Source organism: Lissotriton helveticus, chromosome 3_2 (genome assembly GCF_964261635.1).
Source record: "Lissotriton helveticus chromosome 3_2, aLisHel1.1, whole genome shotgun sequence".
NCBI lineage: Eukaryota > Metazoa > Chordata > Amphibia > Caudata > Salamandridae > Lissotriton > Lissotriton helveticus.
This window is the reverse complement of record NC_136062.1, coordinates 389,117,541-389,139,142: the sequence shown is the minus strand read 5'-3', so window position 1 is coordinate 389,139,142 and position 21,602 is coordinate 389,117,541. Positions and strand designations below refer to the sequence as shown.

The following is a 21,602-nucleotide window of genomic DNA, read 5'->3' as shown; positions in this document are numbered from 1 at the left end:
AGCCATGTTAAAAACCAACACTGGTGCCATTGAAACTAGGGCCCGGAAGGGGACAACCCTAACCCTAGATATTGGTTCGCAGAACGGGGAGGATGGGTGGGTCGGTAAGGAATCTAATACTAACTAATGTCTCTCACAGATATATCGTTACACAAGTAGTAACTTGTGCATCTGAAAGAGACACGTTAGTATTAAATTCCTTACCTTAGAATAGATACCCCGGCAATACCAACCCCGGTGGTGGGTCTGCGAACCAATAATCACACCAGAAAGTCCTGGAGGACGGAACGGCCAAAGAAGCCATCCCTCCGGACTTGGCTGTCCAGGCAGTAGTGTCTTGCAAACGTGTGCAGCGATGCCCACGCAGCTGCCTGACAGATGTCTTGTAAGTGCACACCCCTGCCCAGGGCAGTGGTAGTCGCCGTGGCTCGGGTAGAATGAGCCCGCAATCCAGCAGGGGGCTCCTTCCTAGCCAAGGAGTAGCATGCCTGGATACACAAGATGATCCACCGGGAGATGGTCCTCTTGTGCACCGCTTTCCCCTTCTTAGCGCCCACGTAACCAACAAAGAGTTGGTCATCCACCCGGAACTGGCGTGTGCGATCTAGATAAAACGAGAGCGCACGTTTTGGGTCCAGACGATGGAACCGCTCTTCCTCTTTAGAGGGATGCGGTGGCGCAAAGAAGGTAGGCAAGGTGATAGACTGCCCAATGTGGAAGGCTGTGACAACCTTGGGCAGGAAAGATGGTTTGGTACGAAGCACCACTTTGTCCGGATGGACAGAAAGGAAAGGTGGAGTACAAGAAAGAGCCTGGAGCTCACTCACTCTCCTGGCACAGGTGATGGCAACCAGGAAAGCAGTCTTCAAAGTCAGAAGGCGAAGAGGGCAATTGTGAAGTGGCTCAAAGGGAGCGCACATCAGAAAAGTCAGAACCAGGTTCAAGTCCCAATGAGGCATCACAAACGGAACAGGAGGAGTGTGTGAGTGTTGCCTTTAAGAAATCTGTTCACAATAGGGGACTTGAACAAAGAAGGCTGATCAGGTAGCCTGAGAAAGGCTGAAAGGACAGAAAGGTAGCCCTTGATAGTGTCCAGAGCAGAGCCCTGCTGGGCAAGAGAAAGAAGGAAGAGAAGAACCTCTGAAAGAGGGACAGCAAGAGGATTCACAGCCTTTGCTGTGCACCATGCCACAAATCTGTTCCACCTGCAGGCGTATACCAACTTTGTGGAGGGACGCCTGGCTGCCAGAATGACGTTACAAACTTCAGGAGGCAAGTCAAATGGCCTCAACTGTCGCCGCTCAATCTCCAAGCATGGAGGTGGAGACTGGACAGGTTCGGGTGGAGGACCGTCCCCTGCTGCTGCGACGACAGAAGGTCCTCCTGAAGAGGCAGACGAACCGGGGGATCGACTGACATACTGAGTAGCTCGGGATACCAGTACCTTCGAGCCCAGTCCGGAGCCACAAGGATGACTTGGGCCCGGTCGCGCCTGATCTTCTTCAGCACTCTGGGCAGAAGTGGTATAGGCGGAAAGGCGTACAATAGACCGCAACTCCACTCGCGACGAAAAGCGTCTCCGAGCGAGTGCCGCCTTGGAAATTCCAACGCGCAGAACTGATGACATTGCGCGTTCTCTTCGGTGGCGAATAGATCTAACCAAGTCTCTCCCCATTGCTGAAAGAGGCCTTGCGCCACGTCCGAGTTCAGACGCCATTCGTGATCCATCATGCACCTGCGGCTGAGTTCGTCCGCCCTGGCGTTCAGAGAACCTGCCAGGTGTTGAACCACCAGGGTCACGCCCTGATGTTCCAGCCATTGCCAAAGGCGCAGAGCCTCCTGGCAAAGGGTCCACAACCCCACCCCGCCCTGTTTGTTGCAGTACCACATGGCGGTGGTGTTGTCCGTGAACACCTGCACTACACTCCCCCGGACAGAGGGGAGGAATGCCTTCAGTGCTAGACGAATCGCCCGAAGCTCCAACATGTTGATGTGGAGTCGAGTCTCCGCCGGAGACCAGAGGCCTCTGATCTCCGCCTCTCCCATGTGGCCTCCCCAGCCCTGGAGGGACGCGTCCGTCACAACTACGTGCTCCGGTTGGGGAAGGGAGAGGGATCTGCCGCAGACCCAAACGCGGTCCGTGGGCCACCACTGCAACTGTCTTGCAGTGCCCTCCGAGATCAGGACATGGTCGATAGGTTGCCTTGATGCTGGGCCCACTGAAACTTCAGGTCCCACTGCAGAGCCCGCATCCGCCATCTGGCGTGATGCACCAGCAGGACATCAGCCCCAGAAGCCGCAGCGTCAACCTGACCGAAACCCGGGGTAACGGCTGAAAGATGGGAATCAGAGCCTGAATATCCCGGACCCGCTGCTCGGGTGGATAAACCCGAAACTGCGCCGAGTCTAGAACCGCTCCGATGAAGAGGAGCTTCTGAGAGGGGCACAGGTGTGACTTTGGCACATTGATCGAGAACCCCAGCTGATGCAGGAGGTCTGCCGTAGTCTGGAGGTGGCTGACGACTGTCTGGGGCGAGCCCGCCTTCAACAGCCAGTCGTCGAGGTAGGGGAAGACTGAAACCCCCAACCTGCGCAGATGAGCTGCGACCACCGCCATCACCTTTGTGAACACCCGTGGGGCGCTGGTAAGGCCGAAGGGGAGCACGGTAAACTGAAAGTGCTCGTGGCCAACCGTGAACCGCAGGTAGCGCCGGTGGGCCGGCAGGACGGGGATGTGGAAATAAGCGTCCTGCAAGTCCAACGCTACCATTCAGTCTCCTGGATCCAGGACAGCTAAGACCTGAGCCAGCGTCAGCATCTTCAACTTCTCCTTCCGGAGGAAGCCGTTGACGTTCCGTAGGTCCAAGATAGGGCGCAGGCCCCCTTTGCCCTTCTCGGGTACCAGGAAGTAGTGGGAGTAGCAACCACACCCTACTTCTGGCCCAGGAACGTGCTCGATGGCCCCTTTGGCCAAGAGGGCCGTAACTTCCTCCTGCAGAAGTCGCAAGTGATCCCCCGATACACGGTGGTTCTGCGGTGGCATGGTTGGAGGAGTCGCCTCGAAGGGGAGGGAGTAGCCCCTTCGGACGATCTGCAGCACCCACCTGTCCGACGTGACAGTGCGCCAGTGGAGGTGGTGATGGCGAACCCTGCCCCCCACTGGCGTCACATGGGCCTGAAAGCACGGACTAGGAGGGTTTTGAGGCGGATGCTGCGGGGGAAGGTGTGGACTGACCTCCCCGCTGCCCACGACCGCCTGGACGGCGGTTCCCACGGCCGCCACCGCGTTGGGTATTGCCCTGCGGCGCGTGGCTGGCGGCACGTGCGGGCGCACCCCTTCCGTGGCACGAAAGGAGTGATAGGCAGCCGGTTGCTGGCGTTGGCCCGAAAGGCCTAAGGACTTGGCCGTAGCCCTGGAGTCCTTAAAACGCTCAAGCGCATGGTCTGCGTTGTCGCCAAACAGGCGCCGGCCATCGAACGGCATGTCCATGAGCGTGCTCTGGACATCTGCCGAGAAGTTAGCGGATCTCAGCCAGGCGTGGCGTCTGACCGCCACCGTCGTTGCCATCGCTCTACCCAGCGAGTAAGTGGTATCCAGCCCACACCGGATGGAATACTTGGCTGTATCCCGGCCCTCCACAAGGGCTTGGCCGAGTTTGGCCCGTACCTCCAACGGACACTCCGGCAGCACTTCCGCGACCTTATCCCACACAGAGTGGGTGTAACGTCCCAAGAGGCAGGCGGTGTTGGAAGACCGCAGGCCCAAACTAATGGATGAGAAGATCTTCTTCCCATACTGGTCATACCTCTTGGATTCCCGATCCGGCGGGGCCGACGGGAATGCGGTTTGGGAATTGGAGGCCTGGATGACCAGGCTCTCGGGGGTAGGGTGGGAGGACAGAAAACATGGGTCGCCCGGGGCGGGGCGGTGGCGTCTGGCCACGTTCCTATCTACGGGCGAACCCGTAGCGGGCTTGGACCAAGTGCCCAGAAGAACGTCAGTCAAGGCCTCATTAAAGGGCAGCAGAGGCACGGCCGAGCTTGACTGCGGTTTAAGGACCTCAGTGAGGAGGTTAGTCCTCACGGCCGCGACGGGGAGCTCAAGGTTTAAGGCCTTGGCAGCCCTCATCAGCACCACACTATATGTTGCCCCCTCCTCCGAAGCCACGGTAGGAGGGGAGACAAACCCAGGGTCTGGAGAGGTGTCCAGGCCACTGGCCTCCCCAAGGTCTTCTGTCCAGTCCTCATGAGACTGACACTCCCTGGTCAGAGGGTCCTCAGACCCCTCCCAGTCCTCTCATTCACCCATCTCCTGAAATTCAGGGTCCTCAACCAATGGGGCCTGTTCATAAAAGTGAAATTCACCCAACGGCGTCTGGAGCGGCGCCCAACGGGGCCGTCCCGACGGCCGAACAGGAACGGAAGTAGAACCGGGGTCGGCGCCGCCCGAGGACGGCGCCGGAGGCGACACCTGAGGGTCCGACGCCGGGGAGGCCGTCAGATCCACCGGCGACGAACCAGATCCCGAAGGAGGACCAGCGGCGTCCTGCGGCGCCGGGCCCGAAGGCGCCGGCGGCGTCGGAACAACTGGACCCCTCGGCGCCGGGCCCGTAGGCGCCGGCGGCGTCGGGATAACAGGGGCCTGCGGCGCCGGGCCCGAAGGCATCGGCGGCGTCGGGTCTGAAGCACCCGACGGCGTCGGGACCGGAGCCGCCGACCCGCTAGGGCTCCCAGACGGGTCCGCTGGGCCCGGAGGCGCCGCGGAGCCCGTCGGAGGAGAGAGTTTCCTCATGGCCATGAGGAAGCGCTCGACCTCCTCCGGCGTCGCGTTGAGCCCAGGGACCGTAGGGTATGGGGCTGGACGCGGCACCCGCGACTCCGACGGAGCCGCGTGGGCGGTGTCACCCGAACCCCCGGCCGCATCGTGCGAGCGTCGGGGGGAGTCCGAGGAGCGATGACGCCGCTTGGACTTCTTGTGCCGCTTACCTGACGACGACTTCGACCCGGAGGAGTGCGGCCTACTCTCGGAGCTGTGGTGGCTCCGGGCCCGTGACCTGTCCCTCGACCTCCAATGGGATCGGGACCTTCCACAGCGCGGGGCCGACTGCCGGAGTTCGAGGCGCCTACGGGACCGCTCCCGCCTGGCTTTCGAAGAGAGGGCCGGCAGTCGGAGCAGGCCTTGTCGTCGTGGTCGACGCCCAAACACGACAAACACACACGGTGGGGATCCGTGACCGACATCAGCCGGTCGCAATCGTCGCAATGCTTGAAGCCGGGCATCCCTATCGGCACCGTTTCGGAGTCGAGAGACTTCGAAATAGTAATCAAAAAGGATCAAAAAGTTTAGTCAAAATAGACTAGAGTTACTGCTTTTTCCAGATCTGCGCTTGCTGGCGCGGAAAAAAGAAGAACTGACGTCAGCACGCGGAGGCGGCGTCTAAGTACTCCGACGACGTCATCACGGCGCCCACGACGGACGCGGAGACGCAGACGCCTACCGACGCGCAAGGGTACTGCTACGCAAAAATTTCCGGATCCAGTATGACGCCTGGGGATATTCTAAGGTAAGGAATCTAATACTAACGTGTCTCTTTCAGATATGAAGGATTTAGTTTACTGGAATAGAGGGTCAGACCTGTAGAGATGCACAGCTCTGTAAATTGTGGACAGACAGAGACAGACAGACGGGGACAGACGGAGACAGGGACAGACGGAGACAGGGACAGACGGAGACAGGGACAGACGGAGACAGGGACAGACGGAGACAGGGACAGACGGAGACAGGGACAGACGGAGACAGGGTCAGACGGAGACAGGGACAGACGGACACACACACACACACCCTCACCCCCTTCATGATGGATGGTCTGCCAAACAATGTTAAACACTCATCCCCAGTACAGAGATCTGTGCCTAAATCCATAGTTTTTTTTTTTTGCTCACCACGCCATGCCAGTTTGGATCCAGCCACATGCAAATCAGTTTGGCCCTGCTTACCATGGAAACAATTCAGCCAGAGGTCCTCCTCAGACCGGAAACAAGCATCCTATTCTGGGCATATCCATTCTAAGAGCAACAAATGCAAAAAGACTAAATGATGGACGTGAAAAATAGATGGATTTTAGACCCAGATCTCTGTACTGGGGGTGGGTGTTTGACAATGTTCAGCATTTAGTGCATCTATTTTTATGGCTCCGTCTCCCTCCAAGGATAAAGCAGTCATAGCAGTGCGCACTGGCTGTTGGTGCCGTCGTTGGGATAAGACCAGTATATGAAAAATGTGGCAGTAACAAAAGGATAAGGCTGCACTCCCAGGGGCTACGGTTTCCCTATCCTTTTAATCAAATAACAACATTACATCAGACGCCCCTAAAACGTTTCAACCATTGGGGTCTTGATCCTGGTAGTAGGTTTACAATTTTGATGTATACTCAATGCTTTTAAATCATTCAGGTACTTGAGGTCTAATAGATATTTCACTTTAAGCAATTGCTGGAATTAATACACTATCCGGCATGAAGACGAATTGTTCAGATCTTATCTAACTTCATTACATGGAGCTGTGTAGTTAATGTCCCTTTAGTACAAATGCTGATATTTTGAACAGTTGCATTATCTAGACCCTTTCCCTGTTTTTCATTTTTAACAATCCATGCCTTAACAAGGACTGCTAACAATCTAACAGACAACAAGTTTCAAACTTTTCCAGTCTCTATATTAAGGCACTTGTAAATGCGCTTTCACCAAATTGACAGGCGAAGGCGGAAAGTAAGTCTAATGGAAAATGCATGTCTTGTATTGATGCGACCCCCATACCTGGATATATTTTCAGGAAACGGTGTCTGAAGGCTTTGTGTACCAATTTGCTGATAGTACAGTTCAATGGAGTTGTGCATCCGCATTGAATAAAAAAAATAAAAAAAGGTAGGCCTGCCGCGCTTGGTAAGAATATAGCCCCTGGGTGGGCCAGGTCCTGGGGGCATGTGTGGGGGACAGGAATTACAGGTTCAGTGAGGAAAAGTTATCAACTAGACAGGTGCGTTACGGCATGGCATAGTGTCTCCAAACAAGTTTGGTCAAATCAGGGCAGGTCCTGTATTCACTGGATGAAATTTTGTTGGTGGATGGGTTGGTGTGACAGGAGAATATTCACAGCTGATGTAAACTTTGAAGGTGGGGGCTGACCGATTCAGGATCCCACTGGCAGCAGACAAAGCTGCTCGAGGAGCTGAGCCAGAAGTTCATGCACCATAAGTGTGTGAGCGCATGCAAACATCTGGCATGCTGTTACAAGAAAGCGCCACAAAATCCAAAGCTGGTATCAGGACAGCATTCCATTCTGTAAGTAAATTGATATGAAAAGCTGGTGTGCACTCACACGACAGGAGATGCACAGAAGAGACAGGGGTAATCGGACTAGTGTTTATGGGCAGTATATCCTGGTGCTGTTTCTATGTCAGTCAGTGGGTACAGCAGAATACGAATCCAGCGTGGGCTGTCAAAGTAGTATCTGAGAGGGACTCGGGAGTGTCTCACAAGGGATAGTTAGCTTTGTAAATATAAATTCCAATATAGGAATTAAGCCTCGTCCCTAGTCCTGATAAGAGTGGTGTGTCAGTACCATGTGGGTGCAGACGAAGATCTGTACTCAACCCTGTGCCAACCAGCGGCACTCTTCTGCGATCCCCTCCCCCTCCCGCAGTTCCTAGTGGCACCAGGAACTTCTGTTTTTATGTTTTCATTGTGTCAGTCATGTTCACAAAACCCCCTTGATTTGTGTGTTCACCTCATTAGGTTATTATCAGGACTATGCAGTGCTGGAATAACTAGAACTGCTGAATGTCTCTGGTTTTGTACAAGTGAAATGTGAGCCTAACTAGAATGTCCCTGTAACTTTTGTTTTTTTCAGTGGAAAAAAAAATTTAGGTGTACATACATACATATACTAATATATGTATATATTATTCACATATTAATTATTAAAACGTCTTTCACTATACTAAACTATGGAATATATAGCAGTCTTATTTTCTGTAAAGGACACAGCTTGGTGAAACCAAGATGCAGTTATGCACTGGTTTTTATCGAAATGTATATCCTCAAAAACCAATCTCAAGGCATCGCAGATGATGTCGTAAATTGAACCGTATTATACCTCTGCCGGTTCATATACACATTTTGATGGTAGGAACCTTTATTCCAAGACCATCAACAACAACAGGGCTGGAGCTTTGTTGGACACCATGATTTGCAAGTCTTAAGTAAATGGCTAATAAAGTTATAGACAGTATTCACATCAATGTGGAAAAGGTTAGAAAAAGTACTTCCAGGAAAATCAAATAAATATTTCTGCAGAAGCATAAGTTCGGTTGATAGCAACCCATATCTACCACTTTTATAGCACATGACGGAGAAGAAAACATTACTTACCTTCAGTAACGTACTTTCTAACTGCAGATAATTCACCTTGTTAATTCCTCCCCCGCATGCCCCTACCCTACGCACCAGAATGAATCTAGAATACTTTCATAGACTGACTGACGCACACGTAGCAGTCTGGTAGATGTCCAAGACTGGCACACCTTTCACCTGTGCAGTGGTAGCAGCCTTTGCTCTGGTGGAATGTGCATGCAAGCCTACAGTGGGGTGCCCCTTAGCCAGGTCAAAACAGATTGTGATGCTTAAGACAATTCATCTGGAGATGGTCCTCTTCTGTACAACTCTACTCTTTTTCATCCCGAGAAACCCACAGAGTTGATCGTCCACCAGATTTTCCTCGATGTGGTCAATGTAGAATTTAAAGAGGGGGGTGAGACGATGGAGTTGTCCTTTCTCCTTGGAGTGGTGAAGGAGGGCTTAAGAAAGCTGGGAGATATACTGTCCTATGTGGAAAAGGCGGGCCACTTTTGGGAGAAACAGCTTTTGTCAGAAAGAGCGGTTTGTCTGGGTAGAACTTGGTATACGGCCGTTGTACAGACAGGTAATGCAGTTAGCTTATGCGACAAGCTGAGGTATCACAATCAAGTATGTCGTCTTTACGTCAAGAGACACGGGGAAAAACTATGCATTGGTTTGAATGGAGTGCACACGAGTGAGAACTAAATAAAGATCTCACTGCGACATCACAAATAGTTGCCATAGCAAGACCATGCTGGGCTAAAGAAACACAAAATAACAGTATGTCAGCTAACTGTCTGTAAAGGCCGAATGTTTTGGGAAGAACACCATATAACAGGCTTCTGCCAGCGTCCCGCGTAAAAAAATCATTGGGGGAGGCTAAGAACGGGGGTGGGGGACAGGAGGGGGGAACCTGGCTGCCAGTATGACCCCAATCACTTAGGGTGAAAGATTGAAAGCTATCAACTGCCGCCGCTCAATCACTACACATGGAGATGTAGGTTGTGCAAGCTCAGGTGTAGGACCCTGCCCTGCTGCTGTGAGAGAGGTTCTCTCTTGGGAGTGGCTGGATCTGGATGTGAGGGCAGTCGCTGAAAGCCAGAAGTTTCAGGTACCCTACTATCCTAGTACGGGGCCCCCAGGGTGATCTGAGCCCAGTCGTACCTATGCCTCTTCTTCTGGGAAGAAGAGGCATAGGCAGGAATGCGTACAGGTGCCCCGAATTACAATTCAGTCATAAGGTGTCTCCAAGCGAGAGTTTGTGAACTACAATGTGCAAAGGTCTGGAAATACAGGTACTCTGGGGTGGGGGAAAAATTGAGCCTTGGTTGCCTCCACTGCTGGAAGACACCCTATGCAACCTCTGAGTGTAGCTGCTATTCGTGATTCACTAGGCTGGACAATGTCAGCTAAGTCTGTCTACCCTAGAGTTCAAAGATCTTACTAGATATTGGACAGTCACGAAAATGCCCTGATGATTCAGCCACTCCCAAAGGCACAGAATCTTTTGGCACTGGACCCACGACACCACCCCGCCCTGTTTGTTGCAGAACCATATGGCTTTGTGTCATATGTGAGAAGCTGCATTCGTTTCCCCTCGATGGACAGGGTGAGCTCTTTCAGTGTCAAGTCTATTGCTCGCAGCTCCAACAAGATTATGTATAGATGGGCTTCTGGCGGAGATCAGAGTTCCCTGATCTCCACTTTCCTCTATGGTATCTCCAACACAGCAACGATGCAGCAGCCACGACTGTTCACTGTGGGTGGGGAAAGGGGAGGGTCCCTGGTCCAACTGCATGCTAGCAACCACCACTGTAGGTCTTTTGCAGTCTCCTCTGACACCTGTATGTGATGTGACAGGTCACCTTGTTGCTGGGTGTACAGAGACTCCAAATCCTGCTGCAGAGTCCGCATGAGCCACCTGCTGTGGTTCATAAGCAGTACGCAGGTGGCTAGGAAGCCTCAGGTTGAATGTAGAAACATAAGGATTATAGCCCAAATGTCCTGTATTCACTGAGGCATAGGAAAGGCATTGAAAAGCAGAGTCCAGAATGGTAGGAACGAAAGGGAGCTTCTGCCTAGAACTCAGATATGATTTCGACATGTTGATGAAAAGACTCAACATCAACAGGTTGCCTTTTGCCAGGAGATTGTTGACGGGTGTTTGAGGCAAGCCCACAGTCAGTAGCCAGTCGCTCAAGTATGAGAAGACTTGTATTCCCAACCTCTACAGATGGAATGGGACCACCATCAGGGCATTGTATCTGCAGGACGCTTACTTCCACATTCCCATCCTGCAGGCCCATATCTTATCTGTGGTTTCTGGTAGACCACAAGCACTTCCAGTTCTTGGTGCTCCCCTTCGGCCATACCATTGCACCTTGGATGTTCTCCAACATGGGTTTGGGTCCTGTAAGAAGTGTGGTATTCAGCACCATGCTCGAAGTTGAGGCCAATCTTGGGGCGTGGTGGAGTAGCATAGTCAGCGTAGTGGACTAATCTGAGGACTGGAGGCCATATAGGATTCTTAGGGCACAGTCGCTCTAGATCAGGTCAGATACAAAAATTAGGTCTCCTTGAATTCACAGAGTTGCTGCGGCACTGCCGTATGACCCAGAAAAATGGGGCGCTTGGGAATAACAGTCAAAACTGATTCAGAGAACAAAGACAGAATTTGTTGCCTAGAGTTATTCAGGGCGTCTCACGGCTTCTCAAGGAGGGAGCAGTGGGATGAAGGGGATTCATGCTTCGGCTTATTTGACTTTACTGTAGACACTGATCGCGAGACTAAAAGTTTGTGAGATGGACCTCGGGAGTGGGAGTGTGCGTCTGTGCTCTCGACTATGACAGAAACCGGGTCTTCTTTGACTATTGACTGTTTACTGCCATGTAAAGTATGGCTTTGCGGTACGTCTTCATGCATTTGTCGACACGAGGTTGAGAAATGCGGGGAGTCCAGATACCAGAGACAGATCTTGTTGTGGAGGTGTTACCAACATCTGTTATGGCAGTCGTTACATGCCATAAGTGATTTTTTTTGGAGTGGTCTAGTACCTTGCTAACTGGAAATAGTTTACTGAGCTTTTTAAGTGAATTTGAGGGGGCGAGAACATGGAAAGAAAGCAACTGTTGTCAGCACAAGAGGTGACGGAAAGGTAGGGACTCCAACATCACTTCCAGGGTGGAACAGATCTGACATGGTGCCACACTACTCCACCTAGTGACACAAGAGGGAGTGGATATGAAAATTTCAAGATTAAGTCTGGCTCCTGGGAGTATTCATAAGGTGAGGAATCTGCAGTTATAAGTATCTATCAGAACACTTACGTCCATATGCATAGTGATATAAATGTAACCAGTACAATGATAAGAAGCCTGGATATAGTGAGTTGTGAAATTTAGAATTTCCAAGATATCTGAGAAAACGAGATACTTTCTCAGTTTTGACAGAACTAGGTTATATTTGCTTAATTAGGAGTTTAGCAGATTTTATTTATTTTTTGTTTAGGTTTTGGATCAGGGCCATTCGTCGTCACCTTTAACTCTATATGCAACATGTTTTATTGAATTTTAAATCTTGCATATTGCTGTTTTTCTATTAGTGCCTTGAAGCAATTCCAAAGGAAATTGAATTTTATGTAATATAACAAACACTGCACATGACAACACATTTAATGTAAGGCATTTAATAAATCTTGGACATGCAGTACCAAAAAACGAGATAGGTTATATATCATGCTAGAACATACCAAACACAACTGAAAGCATAGTACGTACCATCCATCTGCATCTTCTTTGGCTGCATAGAGGGTGAAGACATTGTGCTGGTAACCCTGAAATTTGCAGGAAGAGTCTCTGCTGATCCAGCAGACATTCCTCTTACATCCTTTGGTCGAAACTTCTTTCTCCAGGAAGGGGCTCGTCTGAAGTTCTTATCATCATCCTGATATATGTAATAACATTAAGGAATTGAGTAAATATTTAAAGAATTAATATGAAGGAGTAGAACTGTTCAAATATGAATGAGTCTTTACTGCAGGCTTGCAAAGGAATATATTATTCTAGCAAACATACTGTTGCACAATTGCAGCAGGTTAGGCCAAATATTTACTATTTGTTTAATGTTCTCCTAACAACTGTTCCTTTGTTTTACTTGCTTTTTTATAGATGCTATCAATATATAAATATTAATTTTATTACGTAGACTCCCTCCGCCATCTTTCAAATTATGTCACATTATTTACAAAACTATCTGACCCCTTCCAGATGTAGAGTTGGTTATTTTAGATTCAATGCCTTACGTAAAAGTACTGTCATACATTAGGCATTCCAATGCAGTGGCACAGATAGCAATTGTGAGGCTTTATGCAGGCCTCACTACATCCTCCCCCCCACCCTTGACTACTAGGCACGGATGTAAAGGCTCTAAAATGCCCGAGTTCTGCTCATCAGGATTCAGCGAAATGTGGACTGACCCTTAAAAAGTACACGATTGATTGGCTTATTCCCAAATGGTATAGCTTTACTTACTTGTAAGCCTCTGGTATATGGCACCAGGGGTCCCTAGAGCCTGTAAGTTAAAGTGTCACTCATTATGCCACCACAAGTATGACAAAGTAAAACATGTTACTCAGTATGCCACTGCAGGCTGGTACAGCTAGTGAAAACTGAAATCTACTTTTCCGTTTAAGCAATGGCAAAGCCTAAACTCTCTTTTTAATATGTGCAAGTCAACTCCGACAGTGTGCCTATCGAGTCCTAAGGCAGGGTGCAGCCTATTATTAATTAGAACATGCATTTCAAATTTGTGTATGCTAAAAACCAGCAACTGTCATTTTTTTCTGTGAGAAAGGCTGGCAATGCCACTGGTGAGTGGAGCTACATGCTGACAACTCAGTGGGCTAACTTTTGAATGGGACAATGTTGGTACTTTAAGGCCCAACTTGATGCTGCAGTCTAAATTAATGAAACTATTTGACAATTGCAACTTTTAGAAAATTGCCACTGTTGTCTAGTTTTCCAGAGGCCATTTGCTGAGGCTGGCTACGTGACAGACGTGGTGCTCTCCAGTGGAGACAGGTGTACAATTCCCAGGCAAGATAATGATTAAGGACTGCCACTGGAGGAGGTGGTACCTCCTCCTGAAGGGCAGTCACAAAGGGTGATGGCCCAAAAGGGAAGTTTCAAAGGGGAAGCTGCCTTTGAAGGGCAACTGGCAAGCACATCAAGAGAGGGGTTCCAACATCCGAGTTAGCTAGATACCAAATTTTCCAGGCAGATGGCTTCAGGGACCCTGGTAGCCCATGGTCTAGTGAATGGCACTTTCTGGGCATAAAAGGGGCATCCTGGCACCAAGAACTCAGATGGCGCTTGACTGCATTAGAGAACCGTAGTTTGTGTGAATACAGTACCATAACCAGGTTCAGAAAGTTTACATCAAAACCATATTGGCGAAAGACCACAAACAAATAAGGCCACTCAAGCGAATCGAAAGCCTTCTCTAGTTCCAGGTCGAGGAAGCCAGAGCTGGGTCAGAGATGTGTTGCGTATTCTTGTAGTCTGAAAAATCTCTTTATATTAAGAGAGGTGTTACGGGATCGCACAAATCCATTCGGGTCAGGATGGACCAGTGACTGCACCAGCAGTGCTAGCCTGGCCGAAATTACGGAAGCTAACATTTTATAATCTGTGTTCAGAAGTGCAAGCGGTCTGTATGAGCCAAGCCGCGATGGATATATATCGGGTTTAGGGAGGGATATTAATACTGCCTCTCGTTGTGTTGCCGTAAGTGTGGAGGCAGACAGTGCAGCATCGCATACTGTTTTGAGCTGGGGCATTAGCAGCGTAGCATAGGCTTTGTAGAATCCTAGTGGCTGGCTGTCTGGACCTGGGTATTTCCCTGTGGCCAGAGCAAGTTTGCTTGTTTCTGCGGGGGTGACCGGTGCATCCAGCTCCAGTTGATGCTTGGGGTGTGGTTGGGAAGAACAATTTCCAAGAGGAATTGCTGGATTTCCTCTGGCGGTGCCATGGTGGTGGACCTGTATAGTTCCGTGTAAGGTTTCGTTAATTGAGAGTGTACTTCTTGTTGTGTGTATGTTGGTGCACCATCTGGTGCACGGATCGCTGTTATGGGTGCCCAGGTGTTAGACCTGGGTCATCCAGTCTACATAGGGTAGCCTGGCACAGAGTGGGAAGGTCTACTCCAAGGCAATAGTGTTAGACTTGCATCGCACCTGTTGCAGTAACCCAATACCCATCCACCAAAAATGACACCACACCTTCTTTAGAAAAGTAGAAAATTCTTTATATTCTGTTTTAGTTAGTTTCTTGTTTTTCTCTCAGTTGCAAAGACAGTTGTACATTCACATTTATAACAGTACAATCACTTTACTTGTTCATATAAGCTTTTCCAATTCCATAGGGATATAGCTCCCTTAGCAAACCTTATTCAGCCCAACATTTCATTTAGCACACTAGATCCCTTCAATCCCTTATGTCATCTTACATTAACCTGGACCAGATAGGGAATTTTTACATCAAGTAACCTGAGTTGTTTAACTCGTTGTTATTCTGTAAAAGAAGACAATTTACCCTCAATATTATATCACAGTTGTAAATAGCACTTCAAATTTGCTTTGACCCCTCTCCTGGTGCAATTTCTATCGTACAGATGGATTCACTGTTCCAGTAGCCAAATAGGCGGTTTAACTCATAAGGCTTATGTTCTCCTCATCCTCAGCCTTGTCACACCATTAAATACTAGTACACTTTCACTGAACCAACGGAGATAATATAGTTAATGGCACCCTCGTGGGTTCACGCTTTTCTCTCTGCTGACTCTGACATAGCTATGCAACTCCGAAGATTCTCCCTTGGCCTCCGTCTATCTACTGTATACAAGTAAGTATGCTAATTCCCCCCGGGATAATAGGGTGGGAGGGGGGACGGGGGGAGGGGGGGGGGGGGGAGAAAATCGGTACAATTCCTGCTTCTCTCACTGTTTCACTCGCTTGACTATTTTCAGGCTTCCGGTGACGGCCAATGGTTAAAATGAGGCCGATCAATTGGGTAAATTAGACTCTTCCCACCTCACCCAGCACAACTTCTATGAGCCGGAACAAGACCCTTTTCAGCTCCGGGGCCCCGCACTTTCCGACAGTCTTACCGGGCTCTTGCAGCCTCCTCCCGGTCAAAGGATTTGACTGCGCTACCTCTTCCGGTCACCCGACCCCAGCTCTGCTCTGATTTCAGCCTCGGTGGTGCCGGATACTCGCAGTCGATGAAGCCGGAGCTTGTATGCCACTCCCTCGAAGAATACACCGGTTCCGCGTCACGCCCTCTCCTCAACTTACACGGAGGAAGAGAGCTGGTTAGTGAAACCCGATGCCAAAAGACACCCCTGCACCAGACGCCCCACGGCGGCCCAACCGAAGGTGTCCCGGCATCCCTCGACATTATAACTTACTCTCCAACGGGTGGTCACCTCCACTACGTACCCAAGCCTGTAGTGTTAGTTCTGATCGAAGCTCCCCATTTAAATAAACAGGGCTCCTGACGTCGATCTAGGATCCAGCACCAGGTCACCCCTGTGCCGCTGTGGGTGCACCTTATGTGATAACTTGGATCCCCCTTTGCCTTGAGCTCACCTCTAGGAACATTGCTCCCCAAAACTTGTAGTCTGCTCATAAGCAGCCACCAACAGGAGGCTTCCTATTCCCCAGTGGATAACATTGGGCCTCAGCACTCTCCACACAGCTGCCCTAGTGACGCTGAGGGTGCTATTTGAGTGCATCCTTGACCTTGGGGCAACCCTCGTTCTAACACCAGAAACTCAAATCTCAAGACCGTTTACTTACCTGAAAAAGGTTAACCCTATTTTCTCCTAAAGGATTGAACGGACTGTTTTCCTCTGAAAAACGTCTAGATATTGAGGGTGTCTTGTATGGAAACGGAAGAAACTGTGCCTTGAGAAAAACGGTTTTACTTACCTTTTATCCAGTAAATGTCCTAGTGTGATAGCTATGCACATCACACTGAGTAAAAAAACGTATTCCTGAAAGTAATTAAAAAAGTAACCAAAAGTAGTCCAAAAGTTATTATAATTTTATTTAAAGATTCTACCTTTAAAAAAAAAACATCATAAGAATTTGCAACATGTAAAAACACAAGACATTTTCATTCGGCTTGCTTGTATTATTCAACCTACCTTGAAAATAATTGCTTTGCTGACCTGTACCAAGTCCTGCTTAGTTCTAAAAATAAAATATCCCAACAGAAGTATTTTTACACAAACAATTAGTCTGAGTTCAGTTTTTGAGTGAGTGCTATCTTTCCTTGCCTGAGTGTGTACAATAAATGCTAAACACTACCCTCTGGTAAACCCTTACTGCACGCCCACACTACCACAAATCGAGAGTAAGGTATCATCTACTTTTACCTCTGCCTATCTTTGGGATTGGACTGTGCACCCTATAGCTTACTTTGGTATAGTATATACAGAGCCAGCTTCCTGCAAACACTCTAACCGCAGATTCCTCACCTTTTGAATATTCCTCAAACATCAAGACTGGATGTGGAAACTTTTCAGCAGTACCGCTGGGTGACGGAAGATGGCGTCTTGCAGCTACACACTGAAGTCATGCTGCTCCTGGAATTATGTGGGGGGGCCGGTACACTGAAATCAGTTGCTTTCAAGACTTATCACCCCCTAGACACAGAGCCCAGAAGAAAATTGGTAGACAGTGTGAACATTTCTAGACTTGGGATCTTATTAATGGGGAGTGTCCACCCACAGAACTGGGAGGATAGGAATGTGGCGGGGATTCTGCAACTAGATAGAGTGTCTTCCATAAACAGCATTACTGAAAGGTAAGTTGCTTGTTCTTATGGAGACTTCTAGCTGTAGATTCCTCACCTTATGAATAGATACCAAGGCAATACCTATTCAAACCAGAAAGTGCTGCAGGACCAAATGGGCAAAACGACCCACTAGGCCAACCAGTCAGGCAATAATGCTTTGTGAATGTATGGACAATAACTCTTGGAGCCAGTAGCCTCAGACAGTACTCTGCATGCAAACGCAGTCGTAGCACCTTTGGCCCTGGCAGAACGAGCATTCAGTTCTTCAGGGTGCTTCTTTGCCAATGCATAGCAGATCTTAAGACCGAGCACAATCCAGTGGGAAATGGTTCTCTTCTGCACTGCTTTGCCTTTTTACACACCAGCAAATGCCACTAAGAGCTGTTTATCCACCCAGTAGTCATTGATACGATTTATGCAGAAAATCAGCACTCTCTTAGGGTCCAAACAATGAAGTCTCTCCTCCTACTTAGACGGGTGATGTGGATCACAGAAAGCCGGCAGGATGAGGCTGATAATAGAAAGCCGGTAGGAGGATGGTCTAAAAGAAGTGGTACGGTGTCGCAAATTTAGACAAAAAGGATGCCAGTGTATGCAACACCAGTTTGTCTGGGAAGAAGAAAGTGTATGGCGGAATGATACAAACAGCCTAATGCTCACTCACATGTCGATGAGGTGGCAATGAGGAACACAGTCTTGAAAGTTAAGAGCCGTAAAGCACAGATGTGAAGTGTCTCAAATGAAATGCACATCAGATAAGTGAGGACCAGATTATGGTCCCATTGGGGCATGACAAATAGAAGAAAACTTGGAGGGGAAAATGTGTTGCAGCCTTTTCAAAAACTGCATCACAACCAGCGACTTAAACTAGAGCTGACCTGCCAACCTTAAGAAGGCCAAAAAGGAAGAAAGATGACCCTTGACTGTGCCCAAGGCAAAGTCTTACTGGCAAGAGACAAAACAAACTAAAACATCAGATCACTTGGCATGGAGGGGTCAACCTGATCTGTGCAGAACCAAGTTAAAAATGTGTCCCAAAGACAGGCGTATACAGTTTTTATTGAGGGACACATGGCTGCCAAGATGACATCTATCACCTCTGGAGGAAGATCGAAGGTGTTCAGTAGTTACAGCACAGTCGCCACTTATGAAAGTTGAGGGAAGGGTTTCAGAGGAACTAGCTGGCATCGGGGGCAGACCCTCCTTTTCGGTGGGGAGACAGGCGGGAAAAATTAGCACAGCATCGAAGTTGAGCCCACCTCTGCCAACCTCACCCTCAGGTGTTGGAGGCGAGGTGTAGCTCACTCCTCAGTGTCCACCCTCTTGTACATGGCTGACACTCTCCAACCAGGATTAGGGATTGTGCCCACTTCTCGAGGAGGGGTGGGAACACCAAAGGTGTAGTCAACCTTAAGGTCAGAAGCCCATTGGCTACTAAACTCGAGACCCCTAGAACGCCCCGTAAATATAATATTTAGGCGGCAGCCCTGAACCAAGAAAACAGATTCCGGCAACCCATGAAGAAGGATGAAAGAAGACGCCCAGCAGAGAAGACTGCAGAGAACAACTGACTTGGCCCCGGCCCTACTGGCCGTCTGCAGTTTCCAGGGATGCTGCGCGAAAAGTCACCTTGTCCTGCAGCCAGCGACCTCCAGAATCCCTGTAAGGAATGACTGCCTTCAACAAAGATCAGATCTCCTGTGAACAGCAGCTCTGTTCAAAAGAAACAGCCAAGGAAGATTCGGAGCCTGCTGAGGACAAAGAAACCAGACACCTGGAACCACCACTGCACCCGACACCTACGGCCCAAATGCGAGTGGCTCACTGGCCCCAGCAAGGTCCCCCAGCACTCTAGAGTCAGAGTCCAATGTGGGTAGACCCCTCCAGGACTCCCAGATGTCGCTTGCAGCCTCTGCACTGAGACACACACCCCAACCGCGGTTGGCCCGGTAAGGTGAAATCTGACCTCAAAAGACTCCCCTGAATCTAGCTGCCCTGCACCCTGAAGAAGAGAACCCAAGGTGCACCTACGTCCCCGAGGCCTCCATCATCTGCCCAGCTGTTGCTTCCTCCCGGAAGTCTTCCCGGACCAAGCCTGCAGCCAAAATTTAAAACCGGTAACTCCCATTGAAAACAGGGCAGCCGACACCAAAACAGCACCCCCCCCTAGCCAGATACAGTAGAAGCATTTGGCAGAGCTTTTTGAAATGTGAGGCGCAAGGGTTGGAGTCAAAGCGGATTCACAAAGTACAGAGTCAGAGGGAGCAGGGTGGTCCTAGAACCAAGAGCCACCAAACTGAGGACCACGCACTATCAATGCCTCTGTTTTGTGTTAATCCACAGCTGTTAGATTTCTTTCAGGATGAAAAAATCAGAGAGACAGGCTCAATTGCTGGCTTGGCCCTGATAAAGAGCACTGTCAAGTCAGAATGGAATTTGAGTGTCGTTGGTACAGGATGTAAGCTTGACATCGTAGGGGTTGATGTTCTTGACCAAAGGGAAACGTAAATGTTGAACAGTATATGGCACAAAGAGTAGCCCAGTTTTACACCACCGAATTAGATTTTGACATCTAGTCTGAAAAGGAACCAGAAATACTGTCTGCGTACTAGAAGAGAGAAGGGATGACAGCCAAGCAAAGGCTTGGTTTGAGATGCAGTAGTGGGCAAGACATGAGAGTAAGTGGTAGCTATCACCATTCCATAAAGTACAACTCTGGAATAACCCCTTCCAAAAGTTACTGGGTGGTCGGGGAAAATCGAAGGTTGGTAGTTGTTTGGTAGTAGTGTTACCTCCACCAGGGCACTTCTGTCTTCTCTCCGTTTCCACAAACTGTACCTCTGCTATTTTGTCATTTTCGACTTGACTGCAGGAATGCTGCAAACGGCTGCTGTTGCTCGTGGAATTGGAGAGCGGTACCAGTACCTGCCTTTGAACTGGGCGTTTGCATTTTCTGAATTCCTGGCCTGGAGTGGTGATGGACACACAGCCTAGTCTCTGTCCTTGATTTTTTTCTTAAACAGTGTGTACCTGTAGCCCAAAGAGGTGCTTTCTATCAAATTGTAGCCAGTTAGGTGCTGCTATACTTCAGGATGAAATCTATAAATAGGTAGCTAGGAATGTAGGCATAGCAATATGCTTGTGTTTATTCATCTAGAGGGGGGATATGTCTGCCACTTCTAGAACACATGGAATATTTGCACTGTAGAGGACTTCTCTTTTATCAATGTTTTTAGGGGTTTCGGTTTCATACTCATCTGGCGGGTGTTTCATCAGGTATTCATTCTCCTCCCACTGATGTCTATTGTACTTTGAGAGAAAGGCAATTGAGTTAGCAAAGTACTATACGCTCCCAAAAGACAACCTTACTAGCTGAATCAATGTTCTAGTTTTTTAAACATAACATAACATTTTCTGGTGGAGAGAATCCTCTGTCTTCCATCTAAGCCTTTTACAGGCAGTATACCCTATAAAAGATTTGGGCAGTCCAGGGCCACTAACATTCCGTCCTGGGTGCCTGCTAAAAATATTAGGTCGTCCCTTAGTTTTACCACTCTGACTTTTAATAGGTCTTGGAAATTCTCGGTGGAGCAATGAAGCATTACAAGGAACAGTGTACAAAACACCATATTTGCAGGAGGCTCTACGAGAAAGTGTTTGAGAAAATGGGGTGTATTTTATGGTGTGGTTGTGTGACTTTACTGTGTAATATACTACTAACCCCTTTAGGACCAGTGAGATTTTGTTTGTTAAACGTTACTCAACCATTGGTAGTTGTGGCTCTGAGTAGTCTGGCTTACAAAAAGGAACACGTGTTTAACATTTAAACCGCAGCAAAACAATGGAAGAAATAAACAAGACACTCAAGAAAACCGACACCAAATTTCAAAAATAGATTAGATCTAATTGCAATTTTAGACACCAAAATGTAAAAGATCCACTGGAGAGTTGCAGAGATATAGAATTGACAAGGTTAGGTAAATCACAGCCTTTCACTTAACCACTAACAAGCATTGGCAAATTCAAATATTTTAACATTTAAAACCTTTTTCAAGAAAAACTAGTTAAGTATAAATGCAGTTACTTTATGTGACCAACTCCAGCAAGGAGCCAGTCAGGAGGACTAACAAAGTCAAAAGAAACAGTTACCTCGATGAGAAAAAGGAAAATACTACTTACCAGTATGCATCTGTTCATGGCATGTAGAGCTGCCGATTCGTATACTTGTGCATGGATCGCCATCTGGTGTTGGGCTCTGATGTTTGCAGTTTGTTTTTGTCTTGGAAGAAGTCTTTGTAGTCACAAGGTAGGTGACTTCTCCTTAGGACGATAGTGCTCATGGGAAA

At 48.8% G+C, this 21,602-nt stretch overlaps 1 protein-coding gene across 22 annotated transcripts in view; it reads right to left on the bottom strand.

Annotated features, from left to right (window-relative positions):
- Positions 1–21,602, bottom strand: part of PPFIA1 (PPFI scaffold protein A1) — an 807,831-nt gene that overhangs the window by 70,176 nt on the left and 716,053 nt on the right. For all 22 annotated transcript variants that reach the window (XM_078684274.1, XM_078684276.1, XM_078684283.1 and 19 more), the window contains one exon: positions 12,175–12,340. In XM_078684274.1, the coding sequence (XP_078540400.1) occupies positions 12,175–12,340 (166 nt within the window). The remainder of the gene's footprint in view (positions 1–12,174; positions 12,341–21,602) is intronic.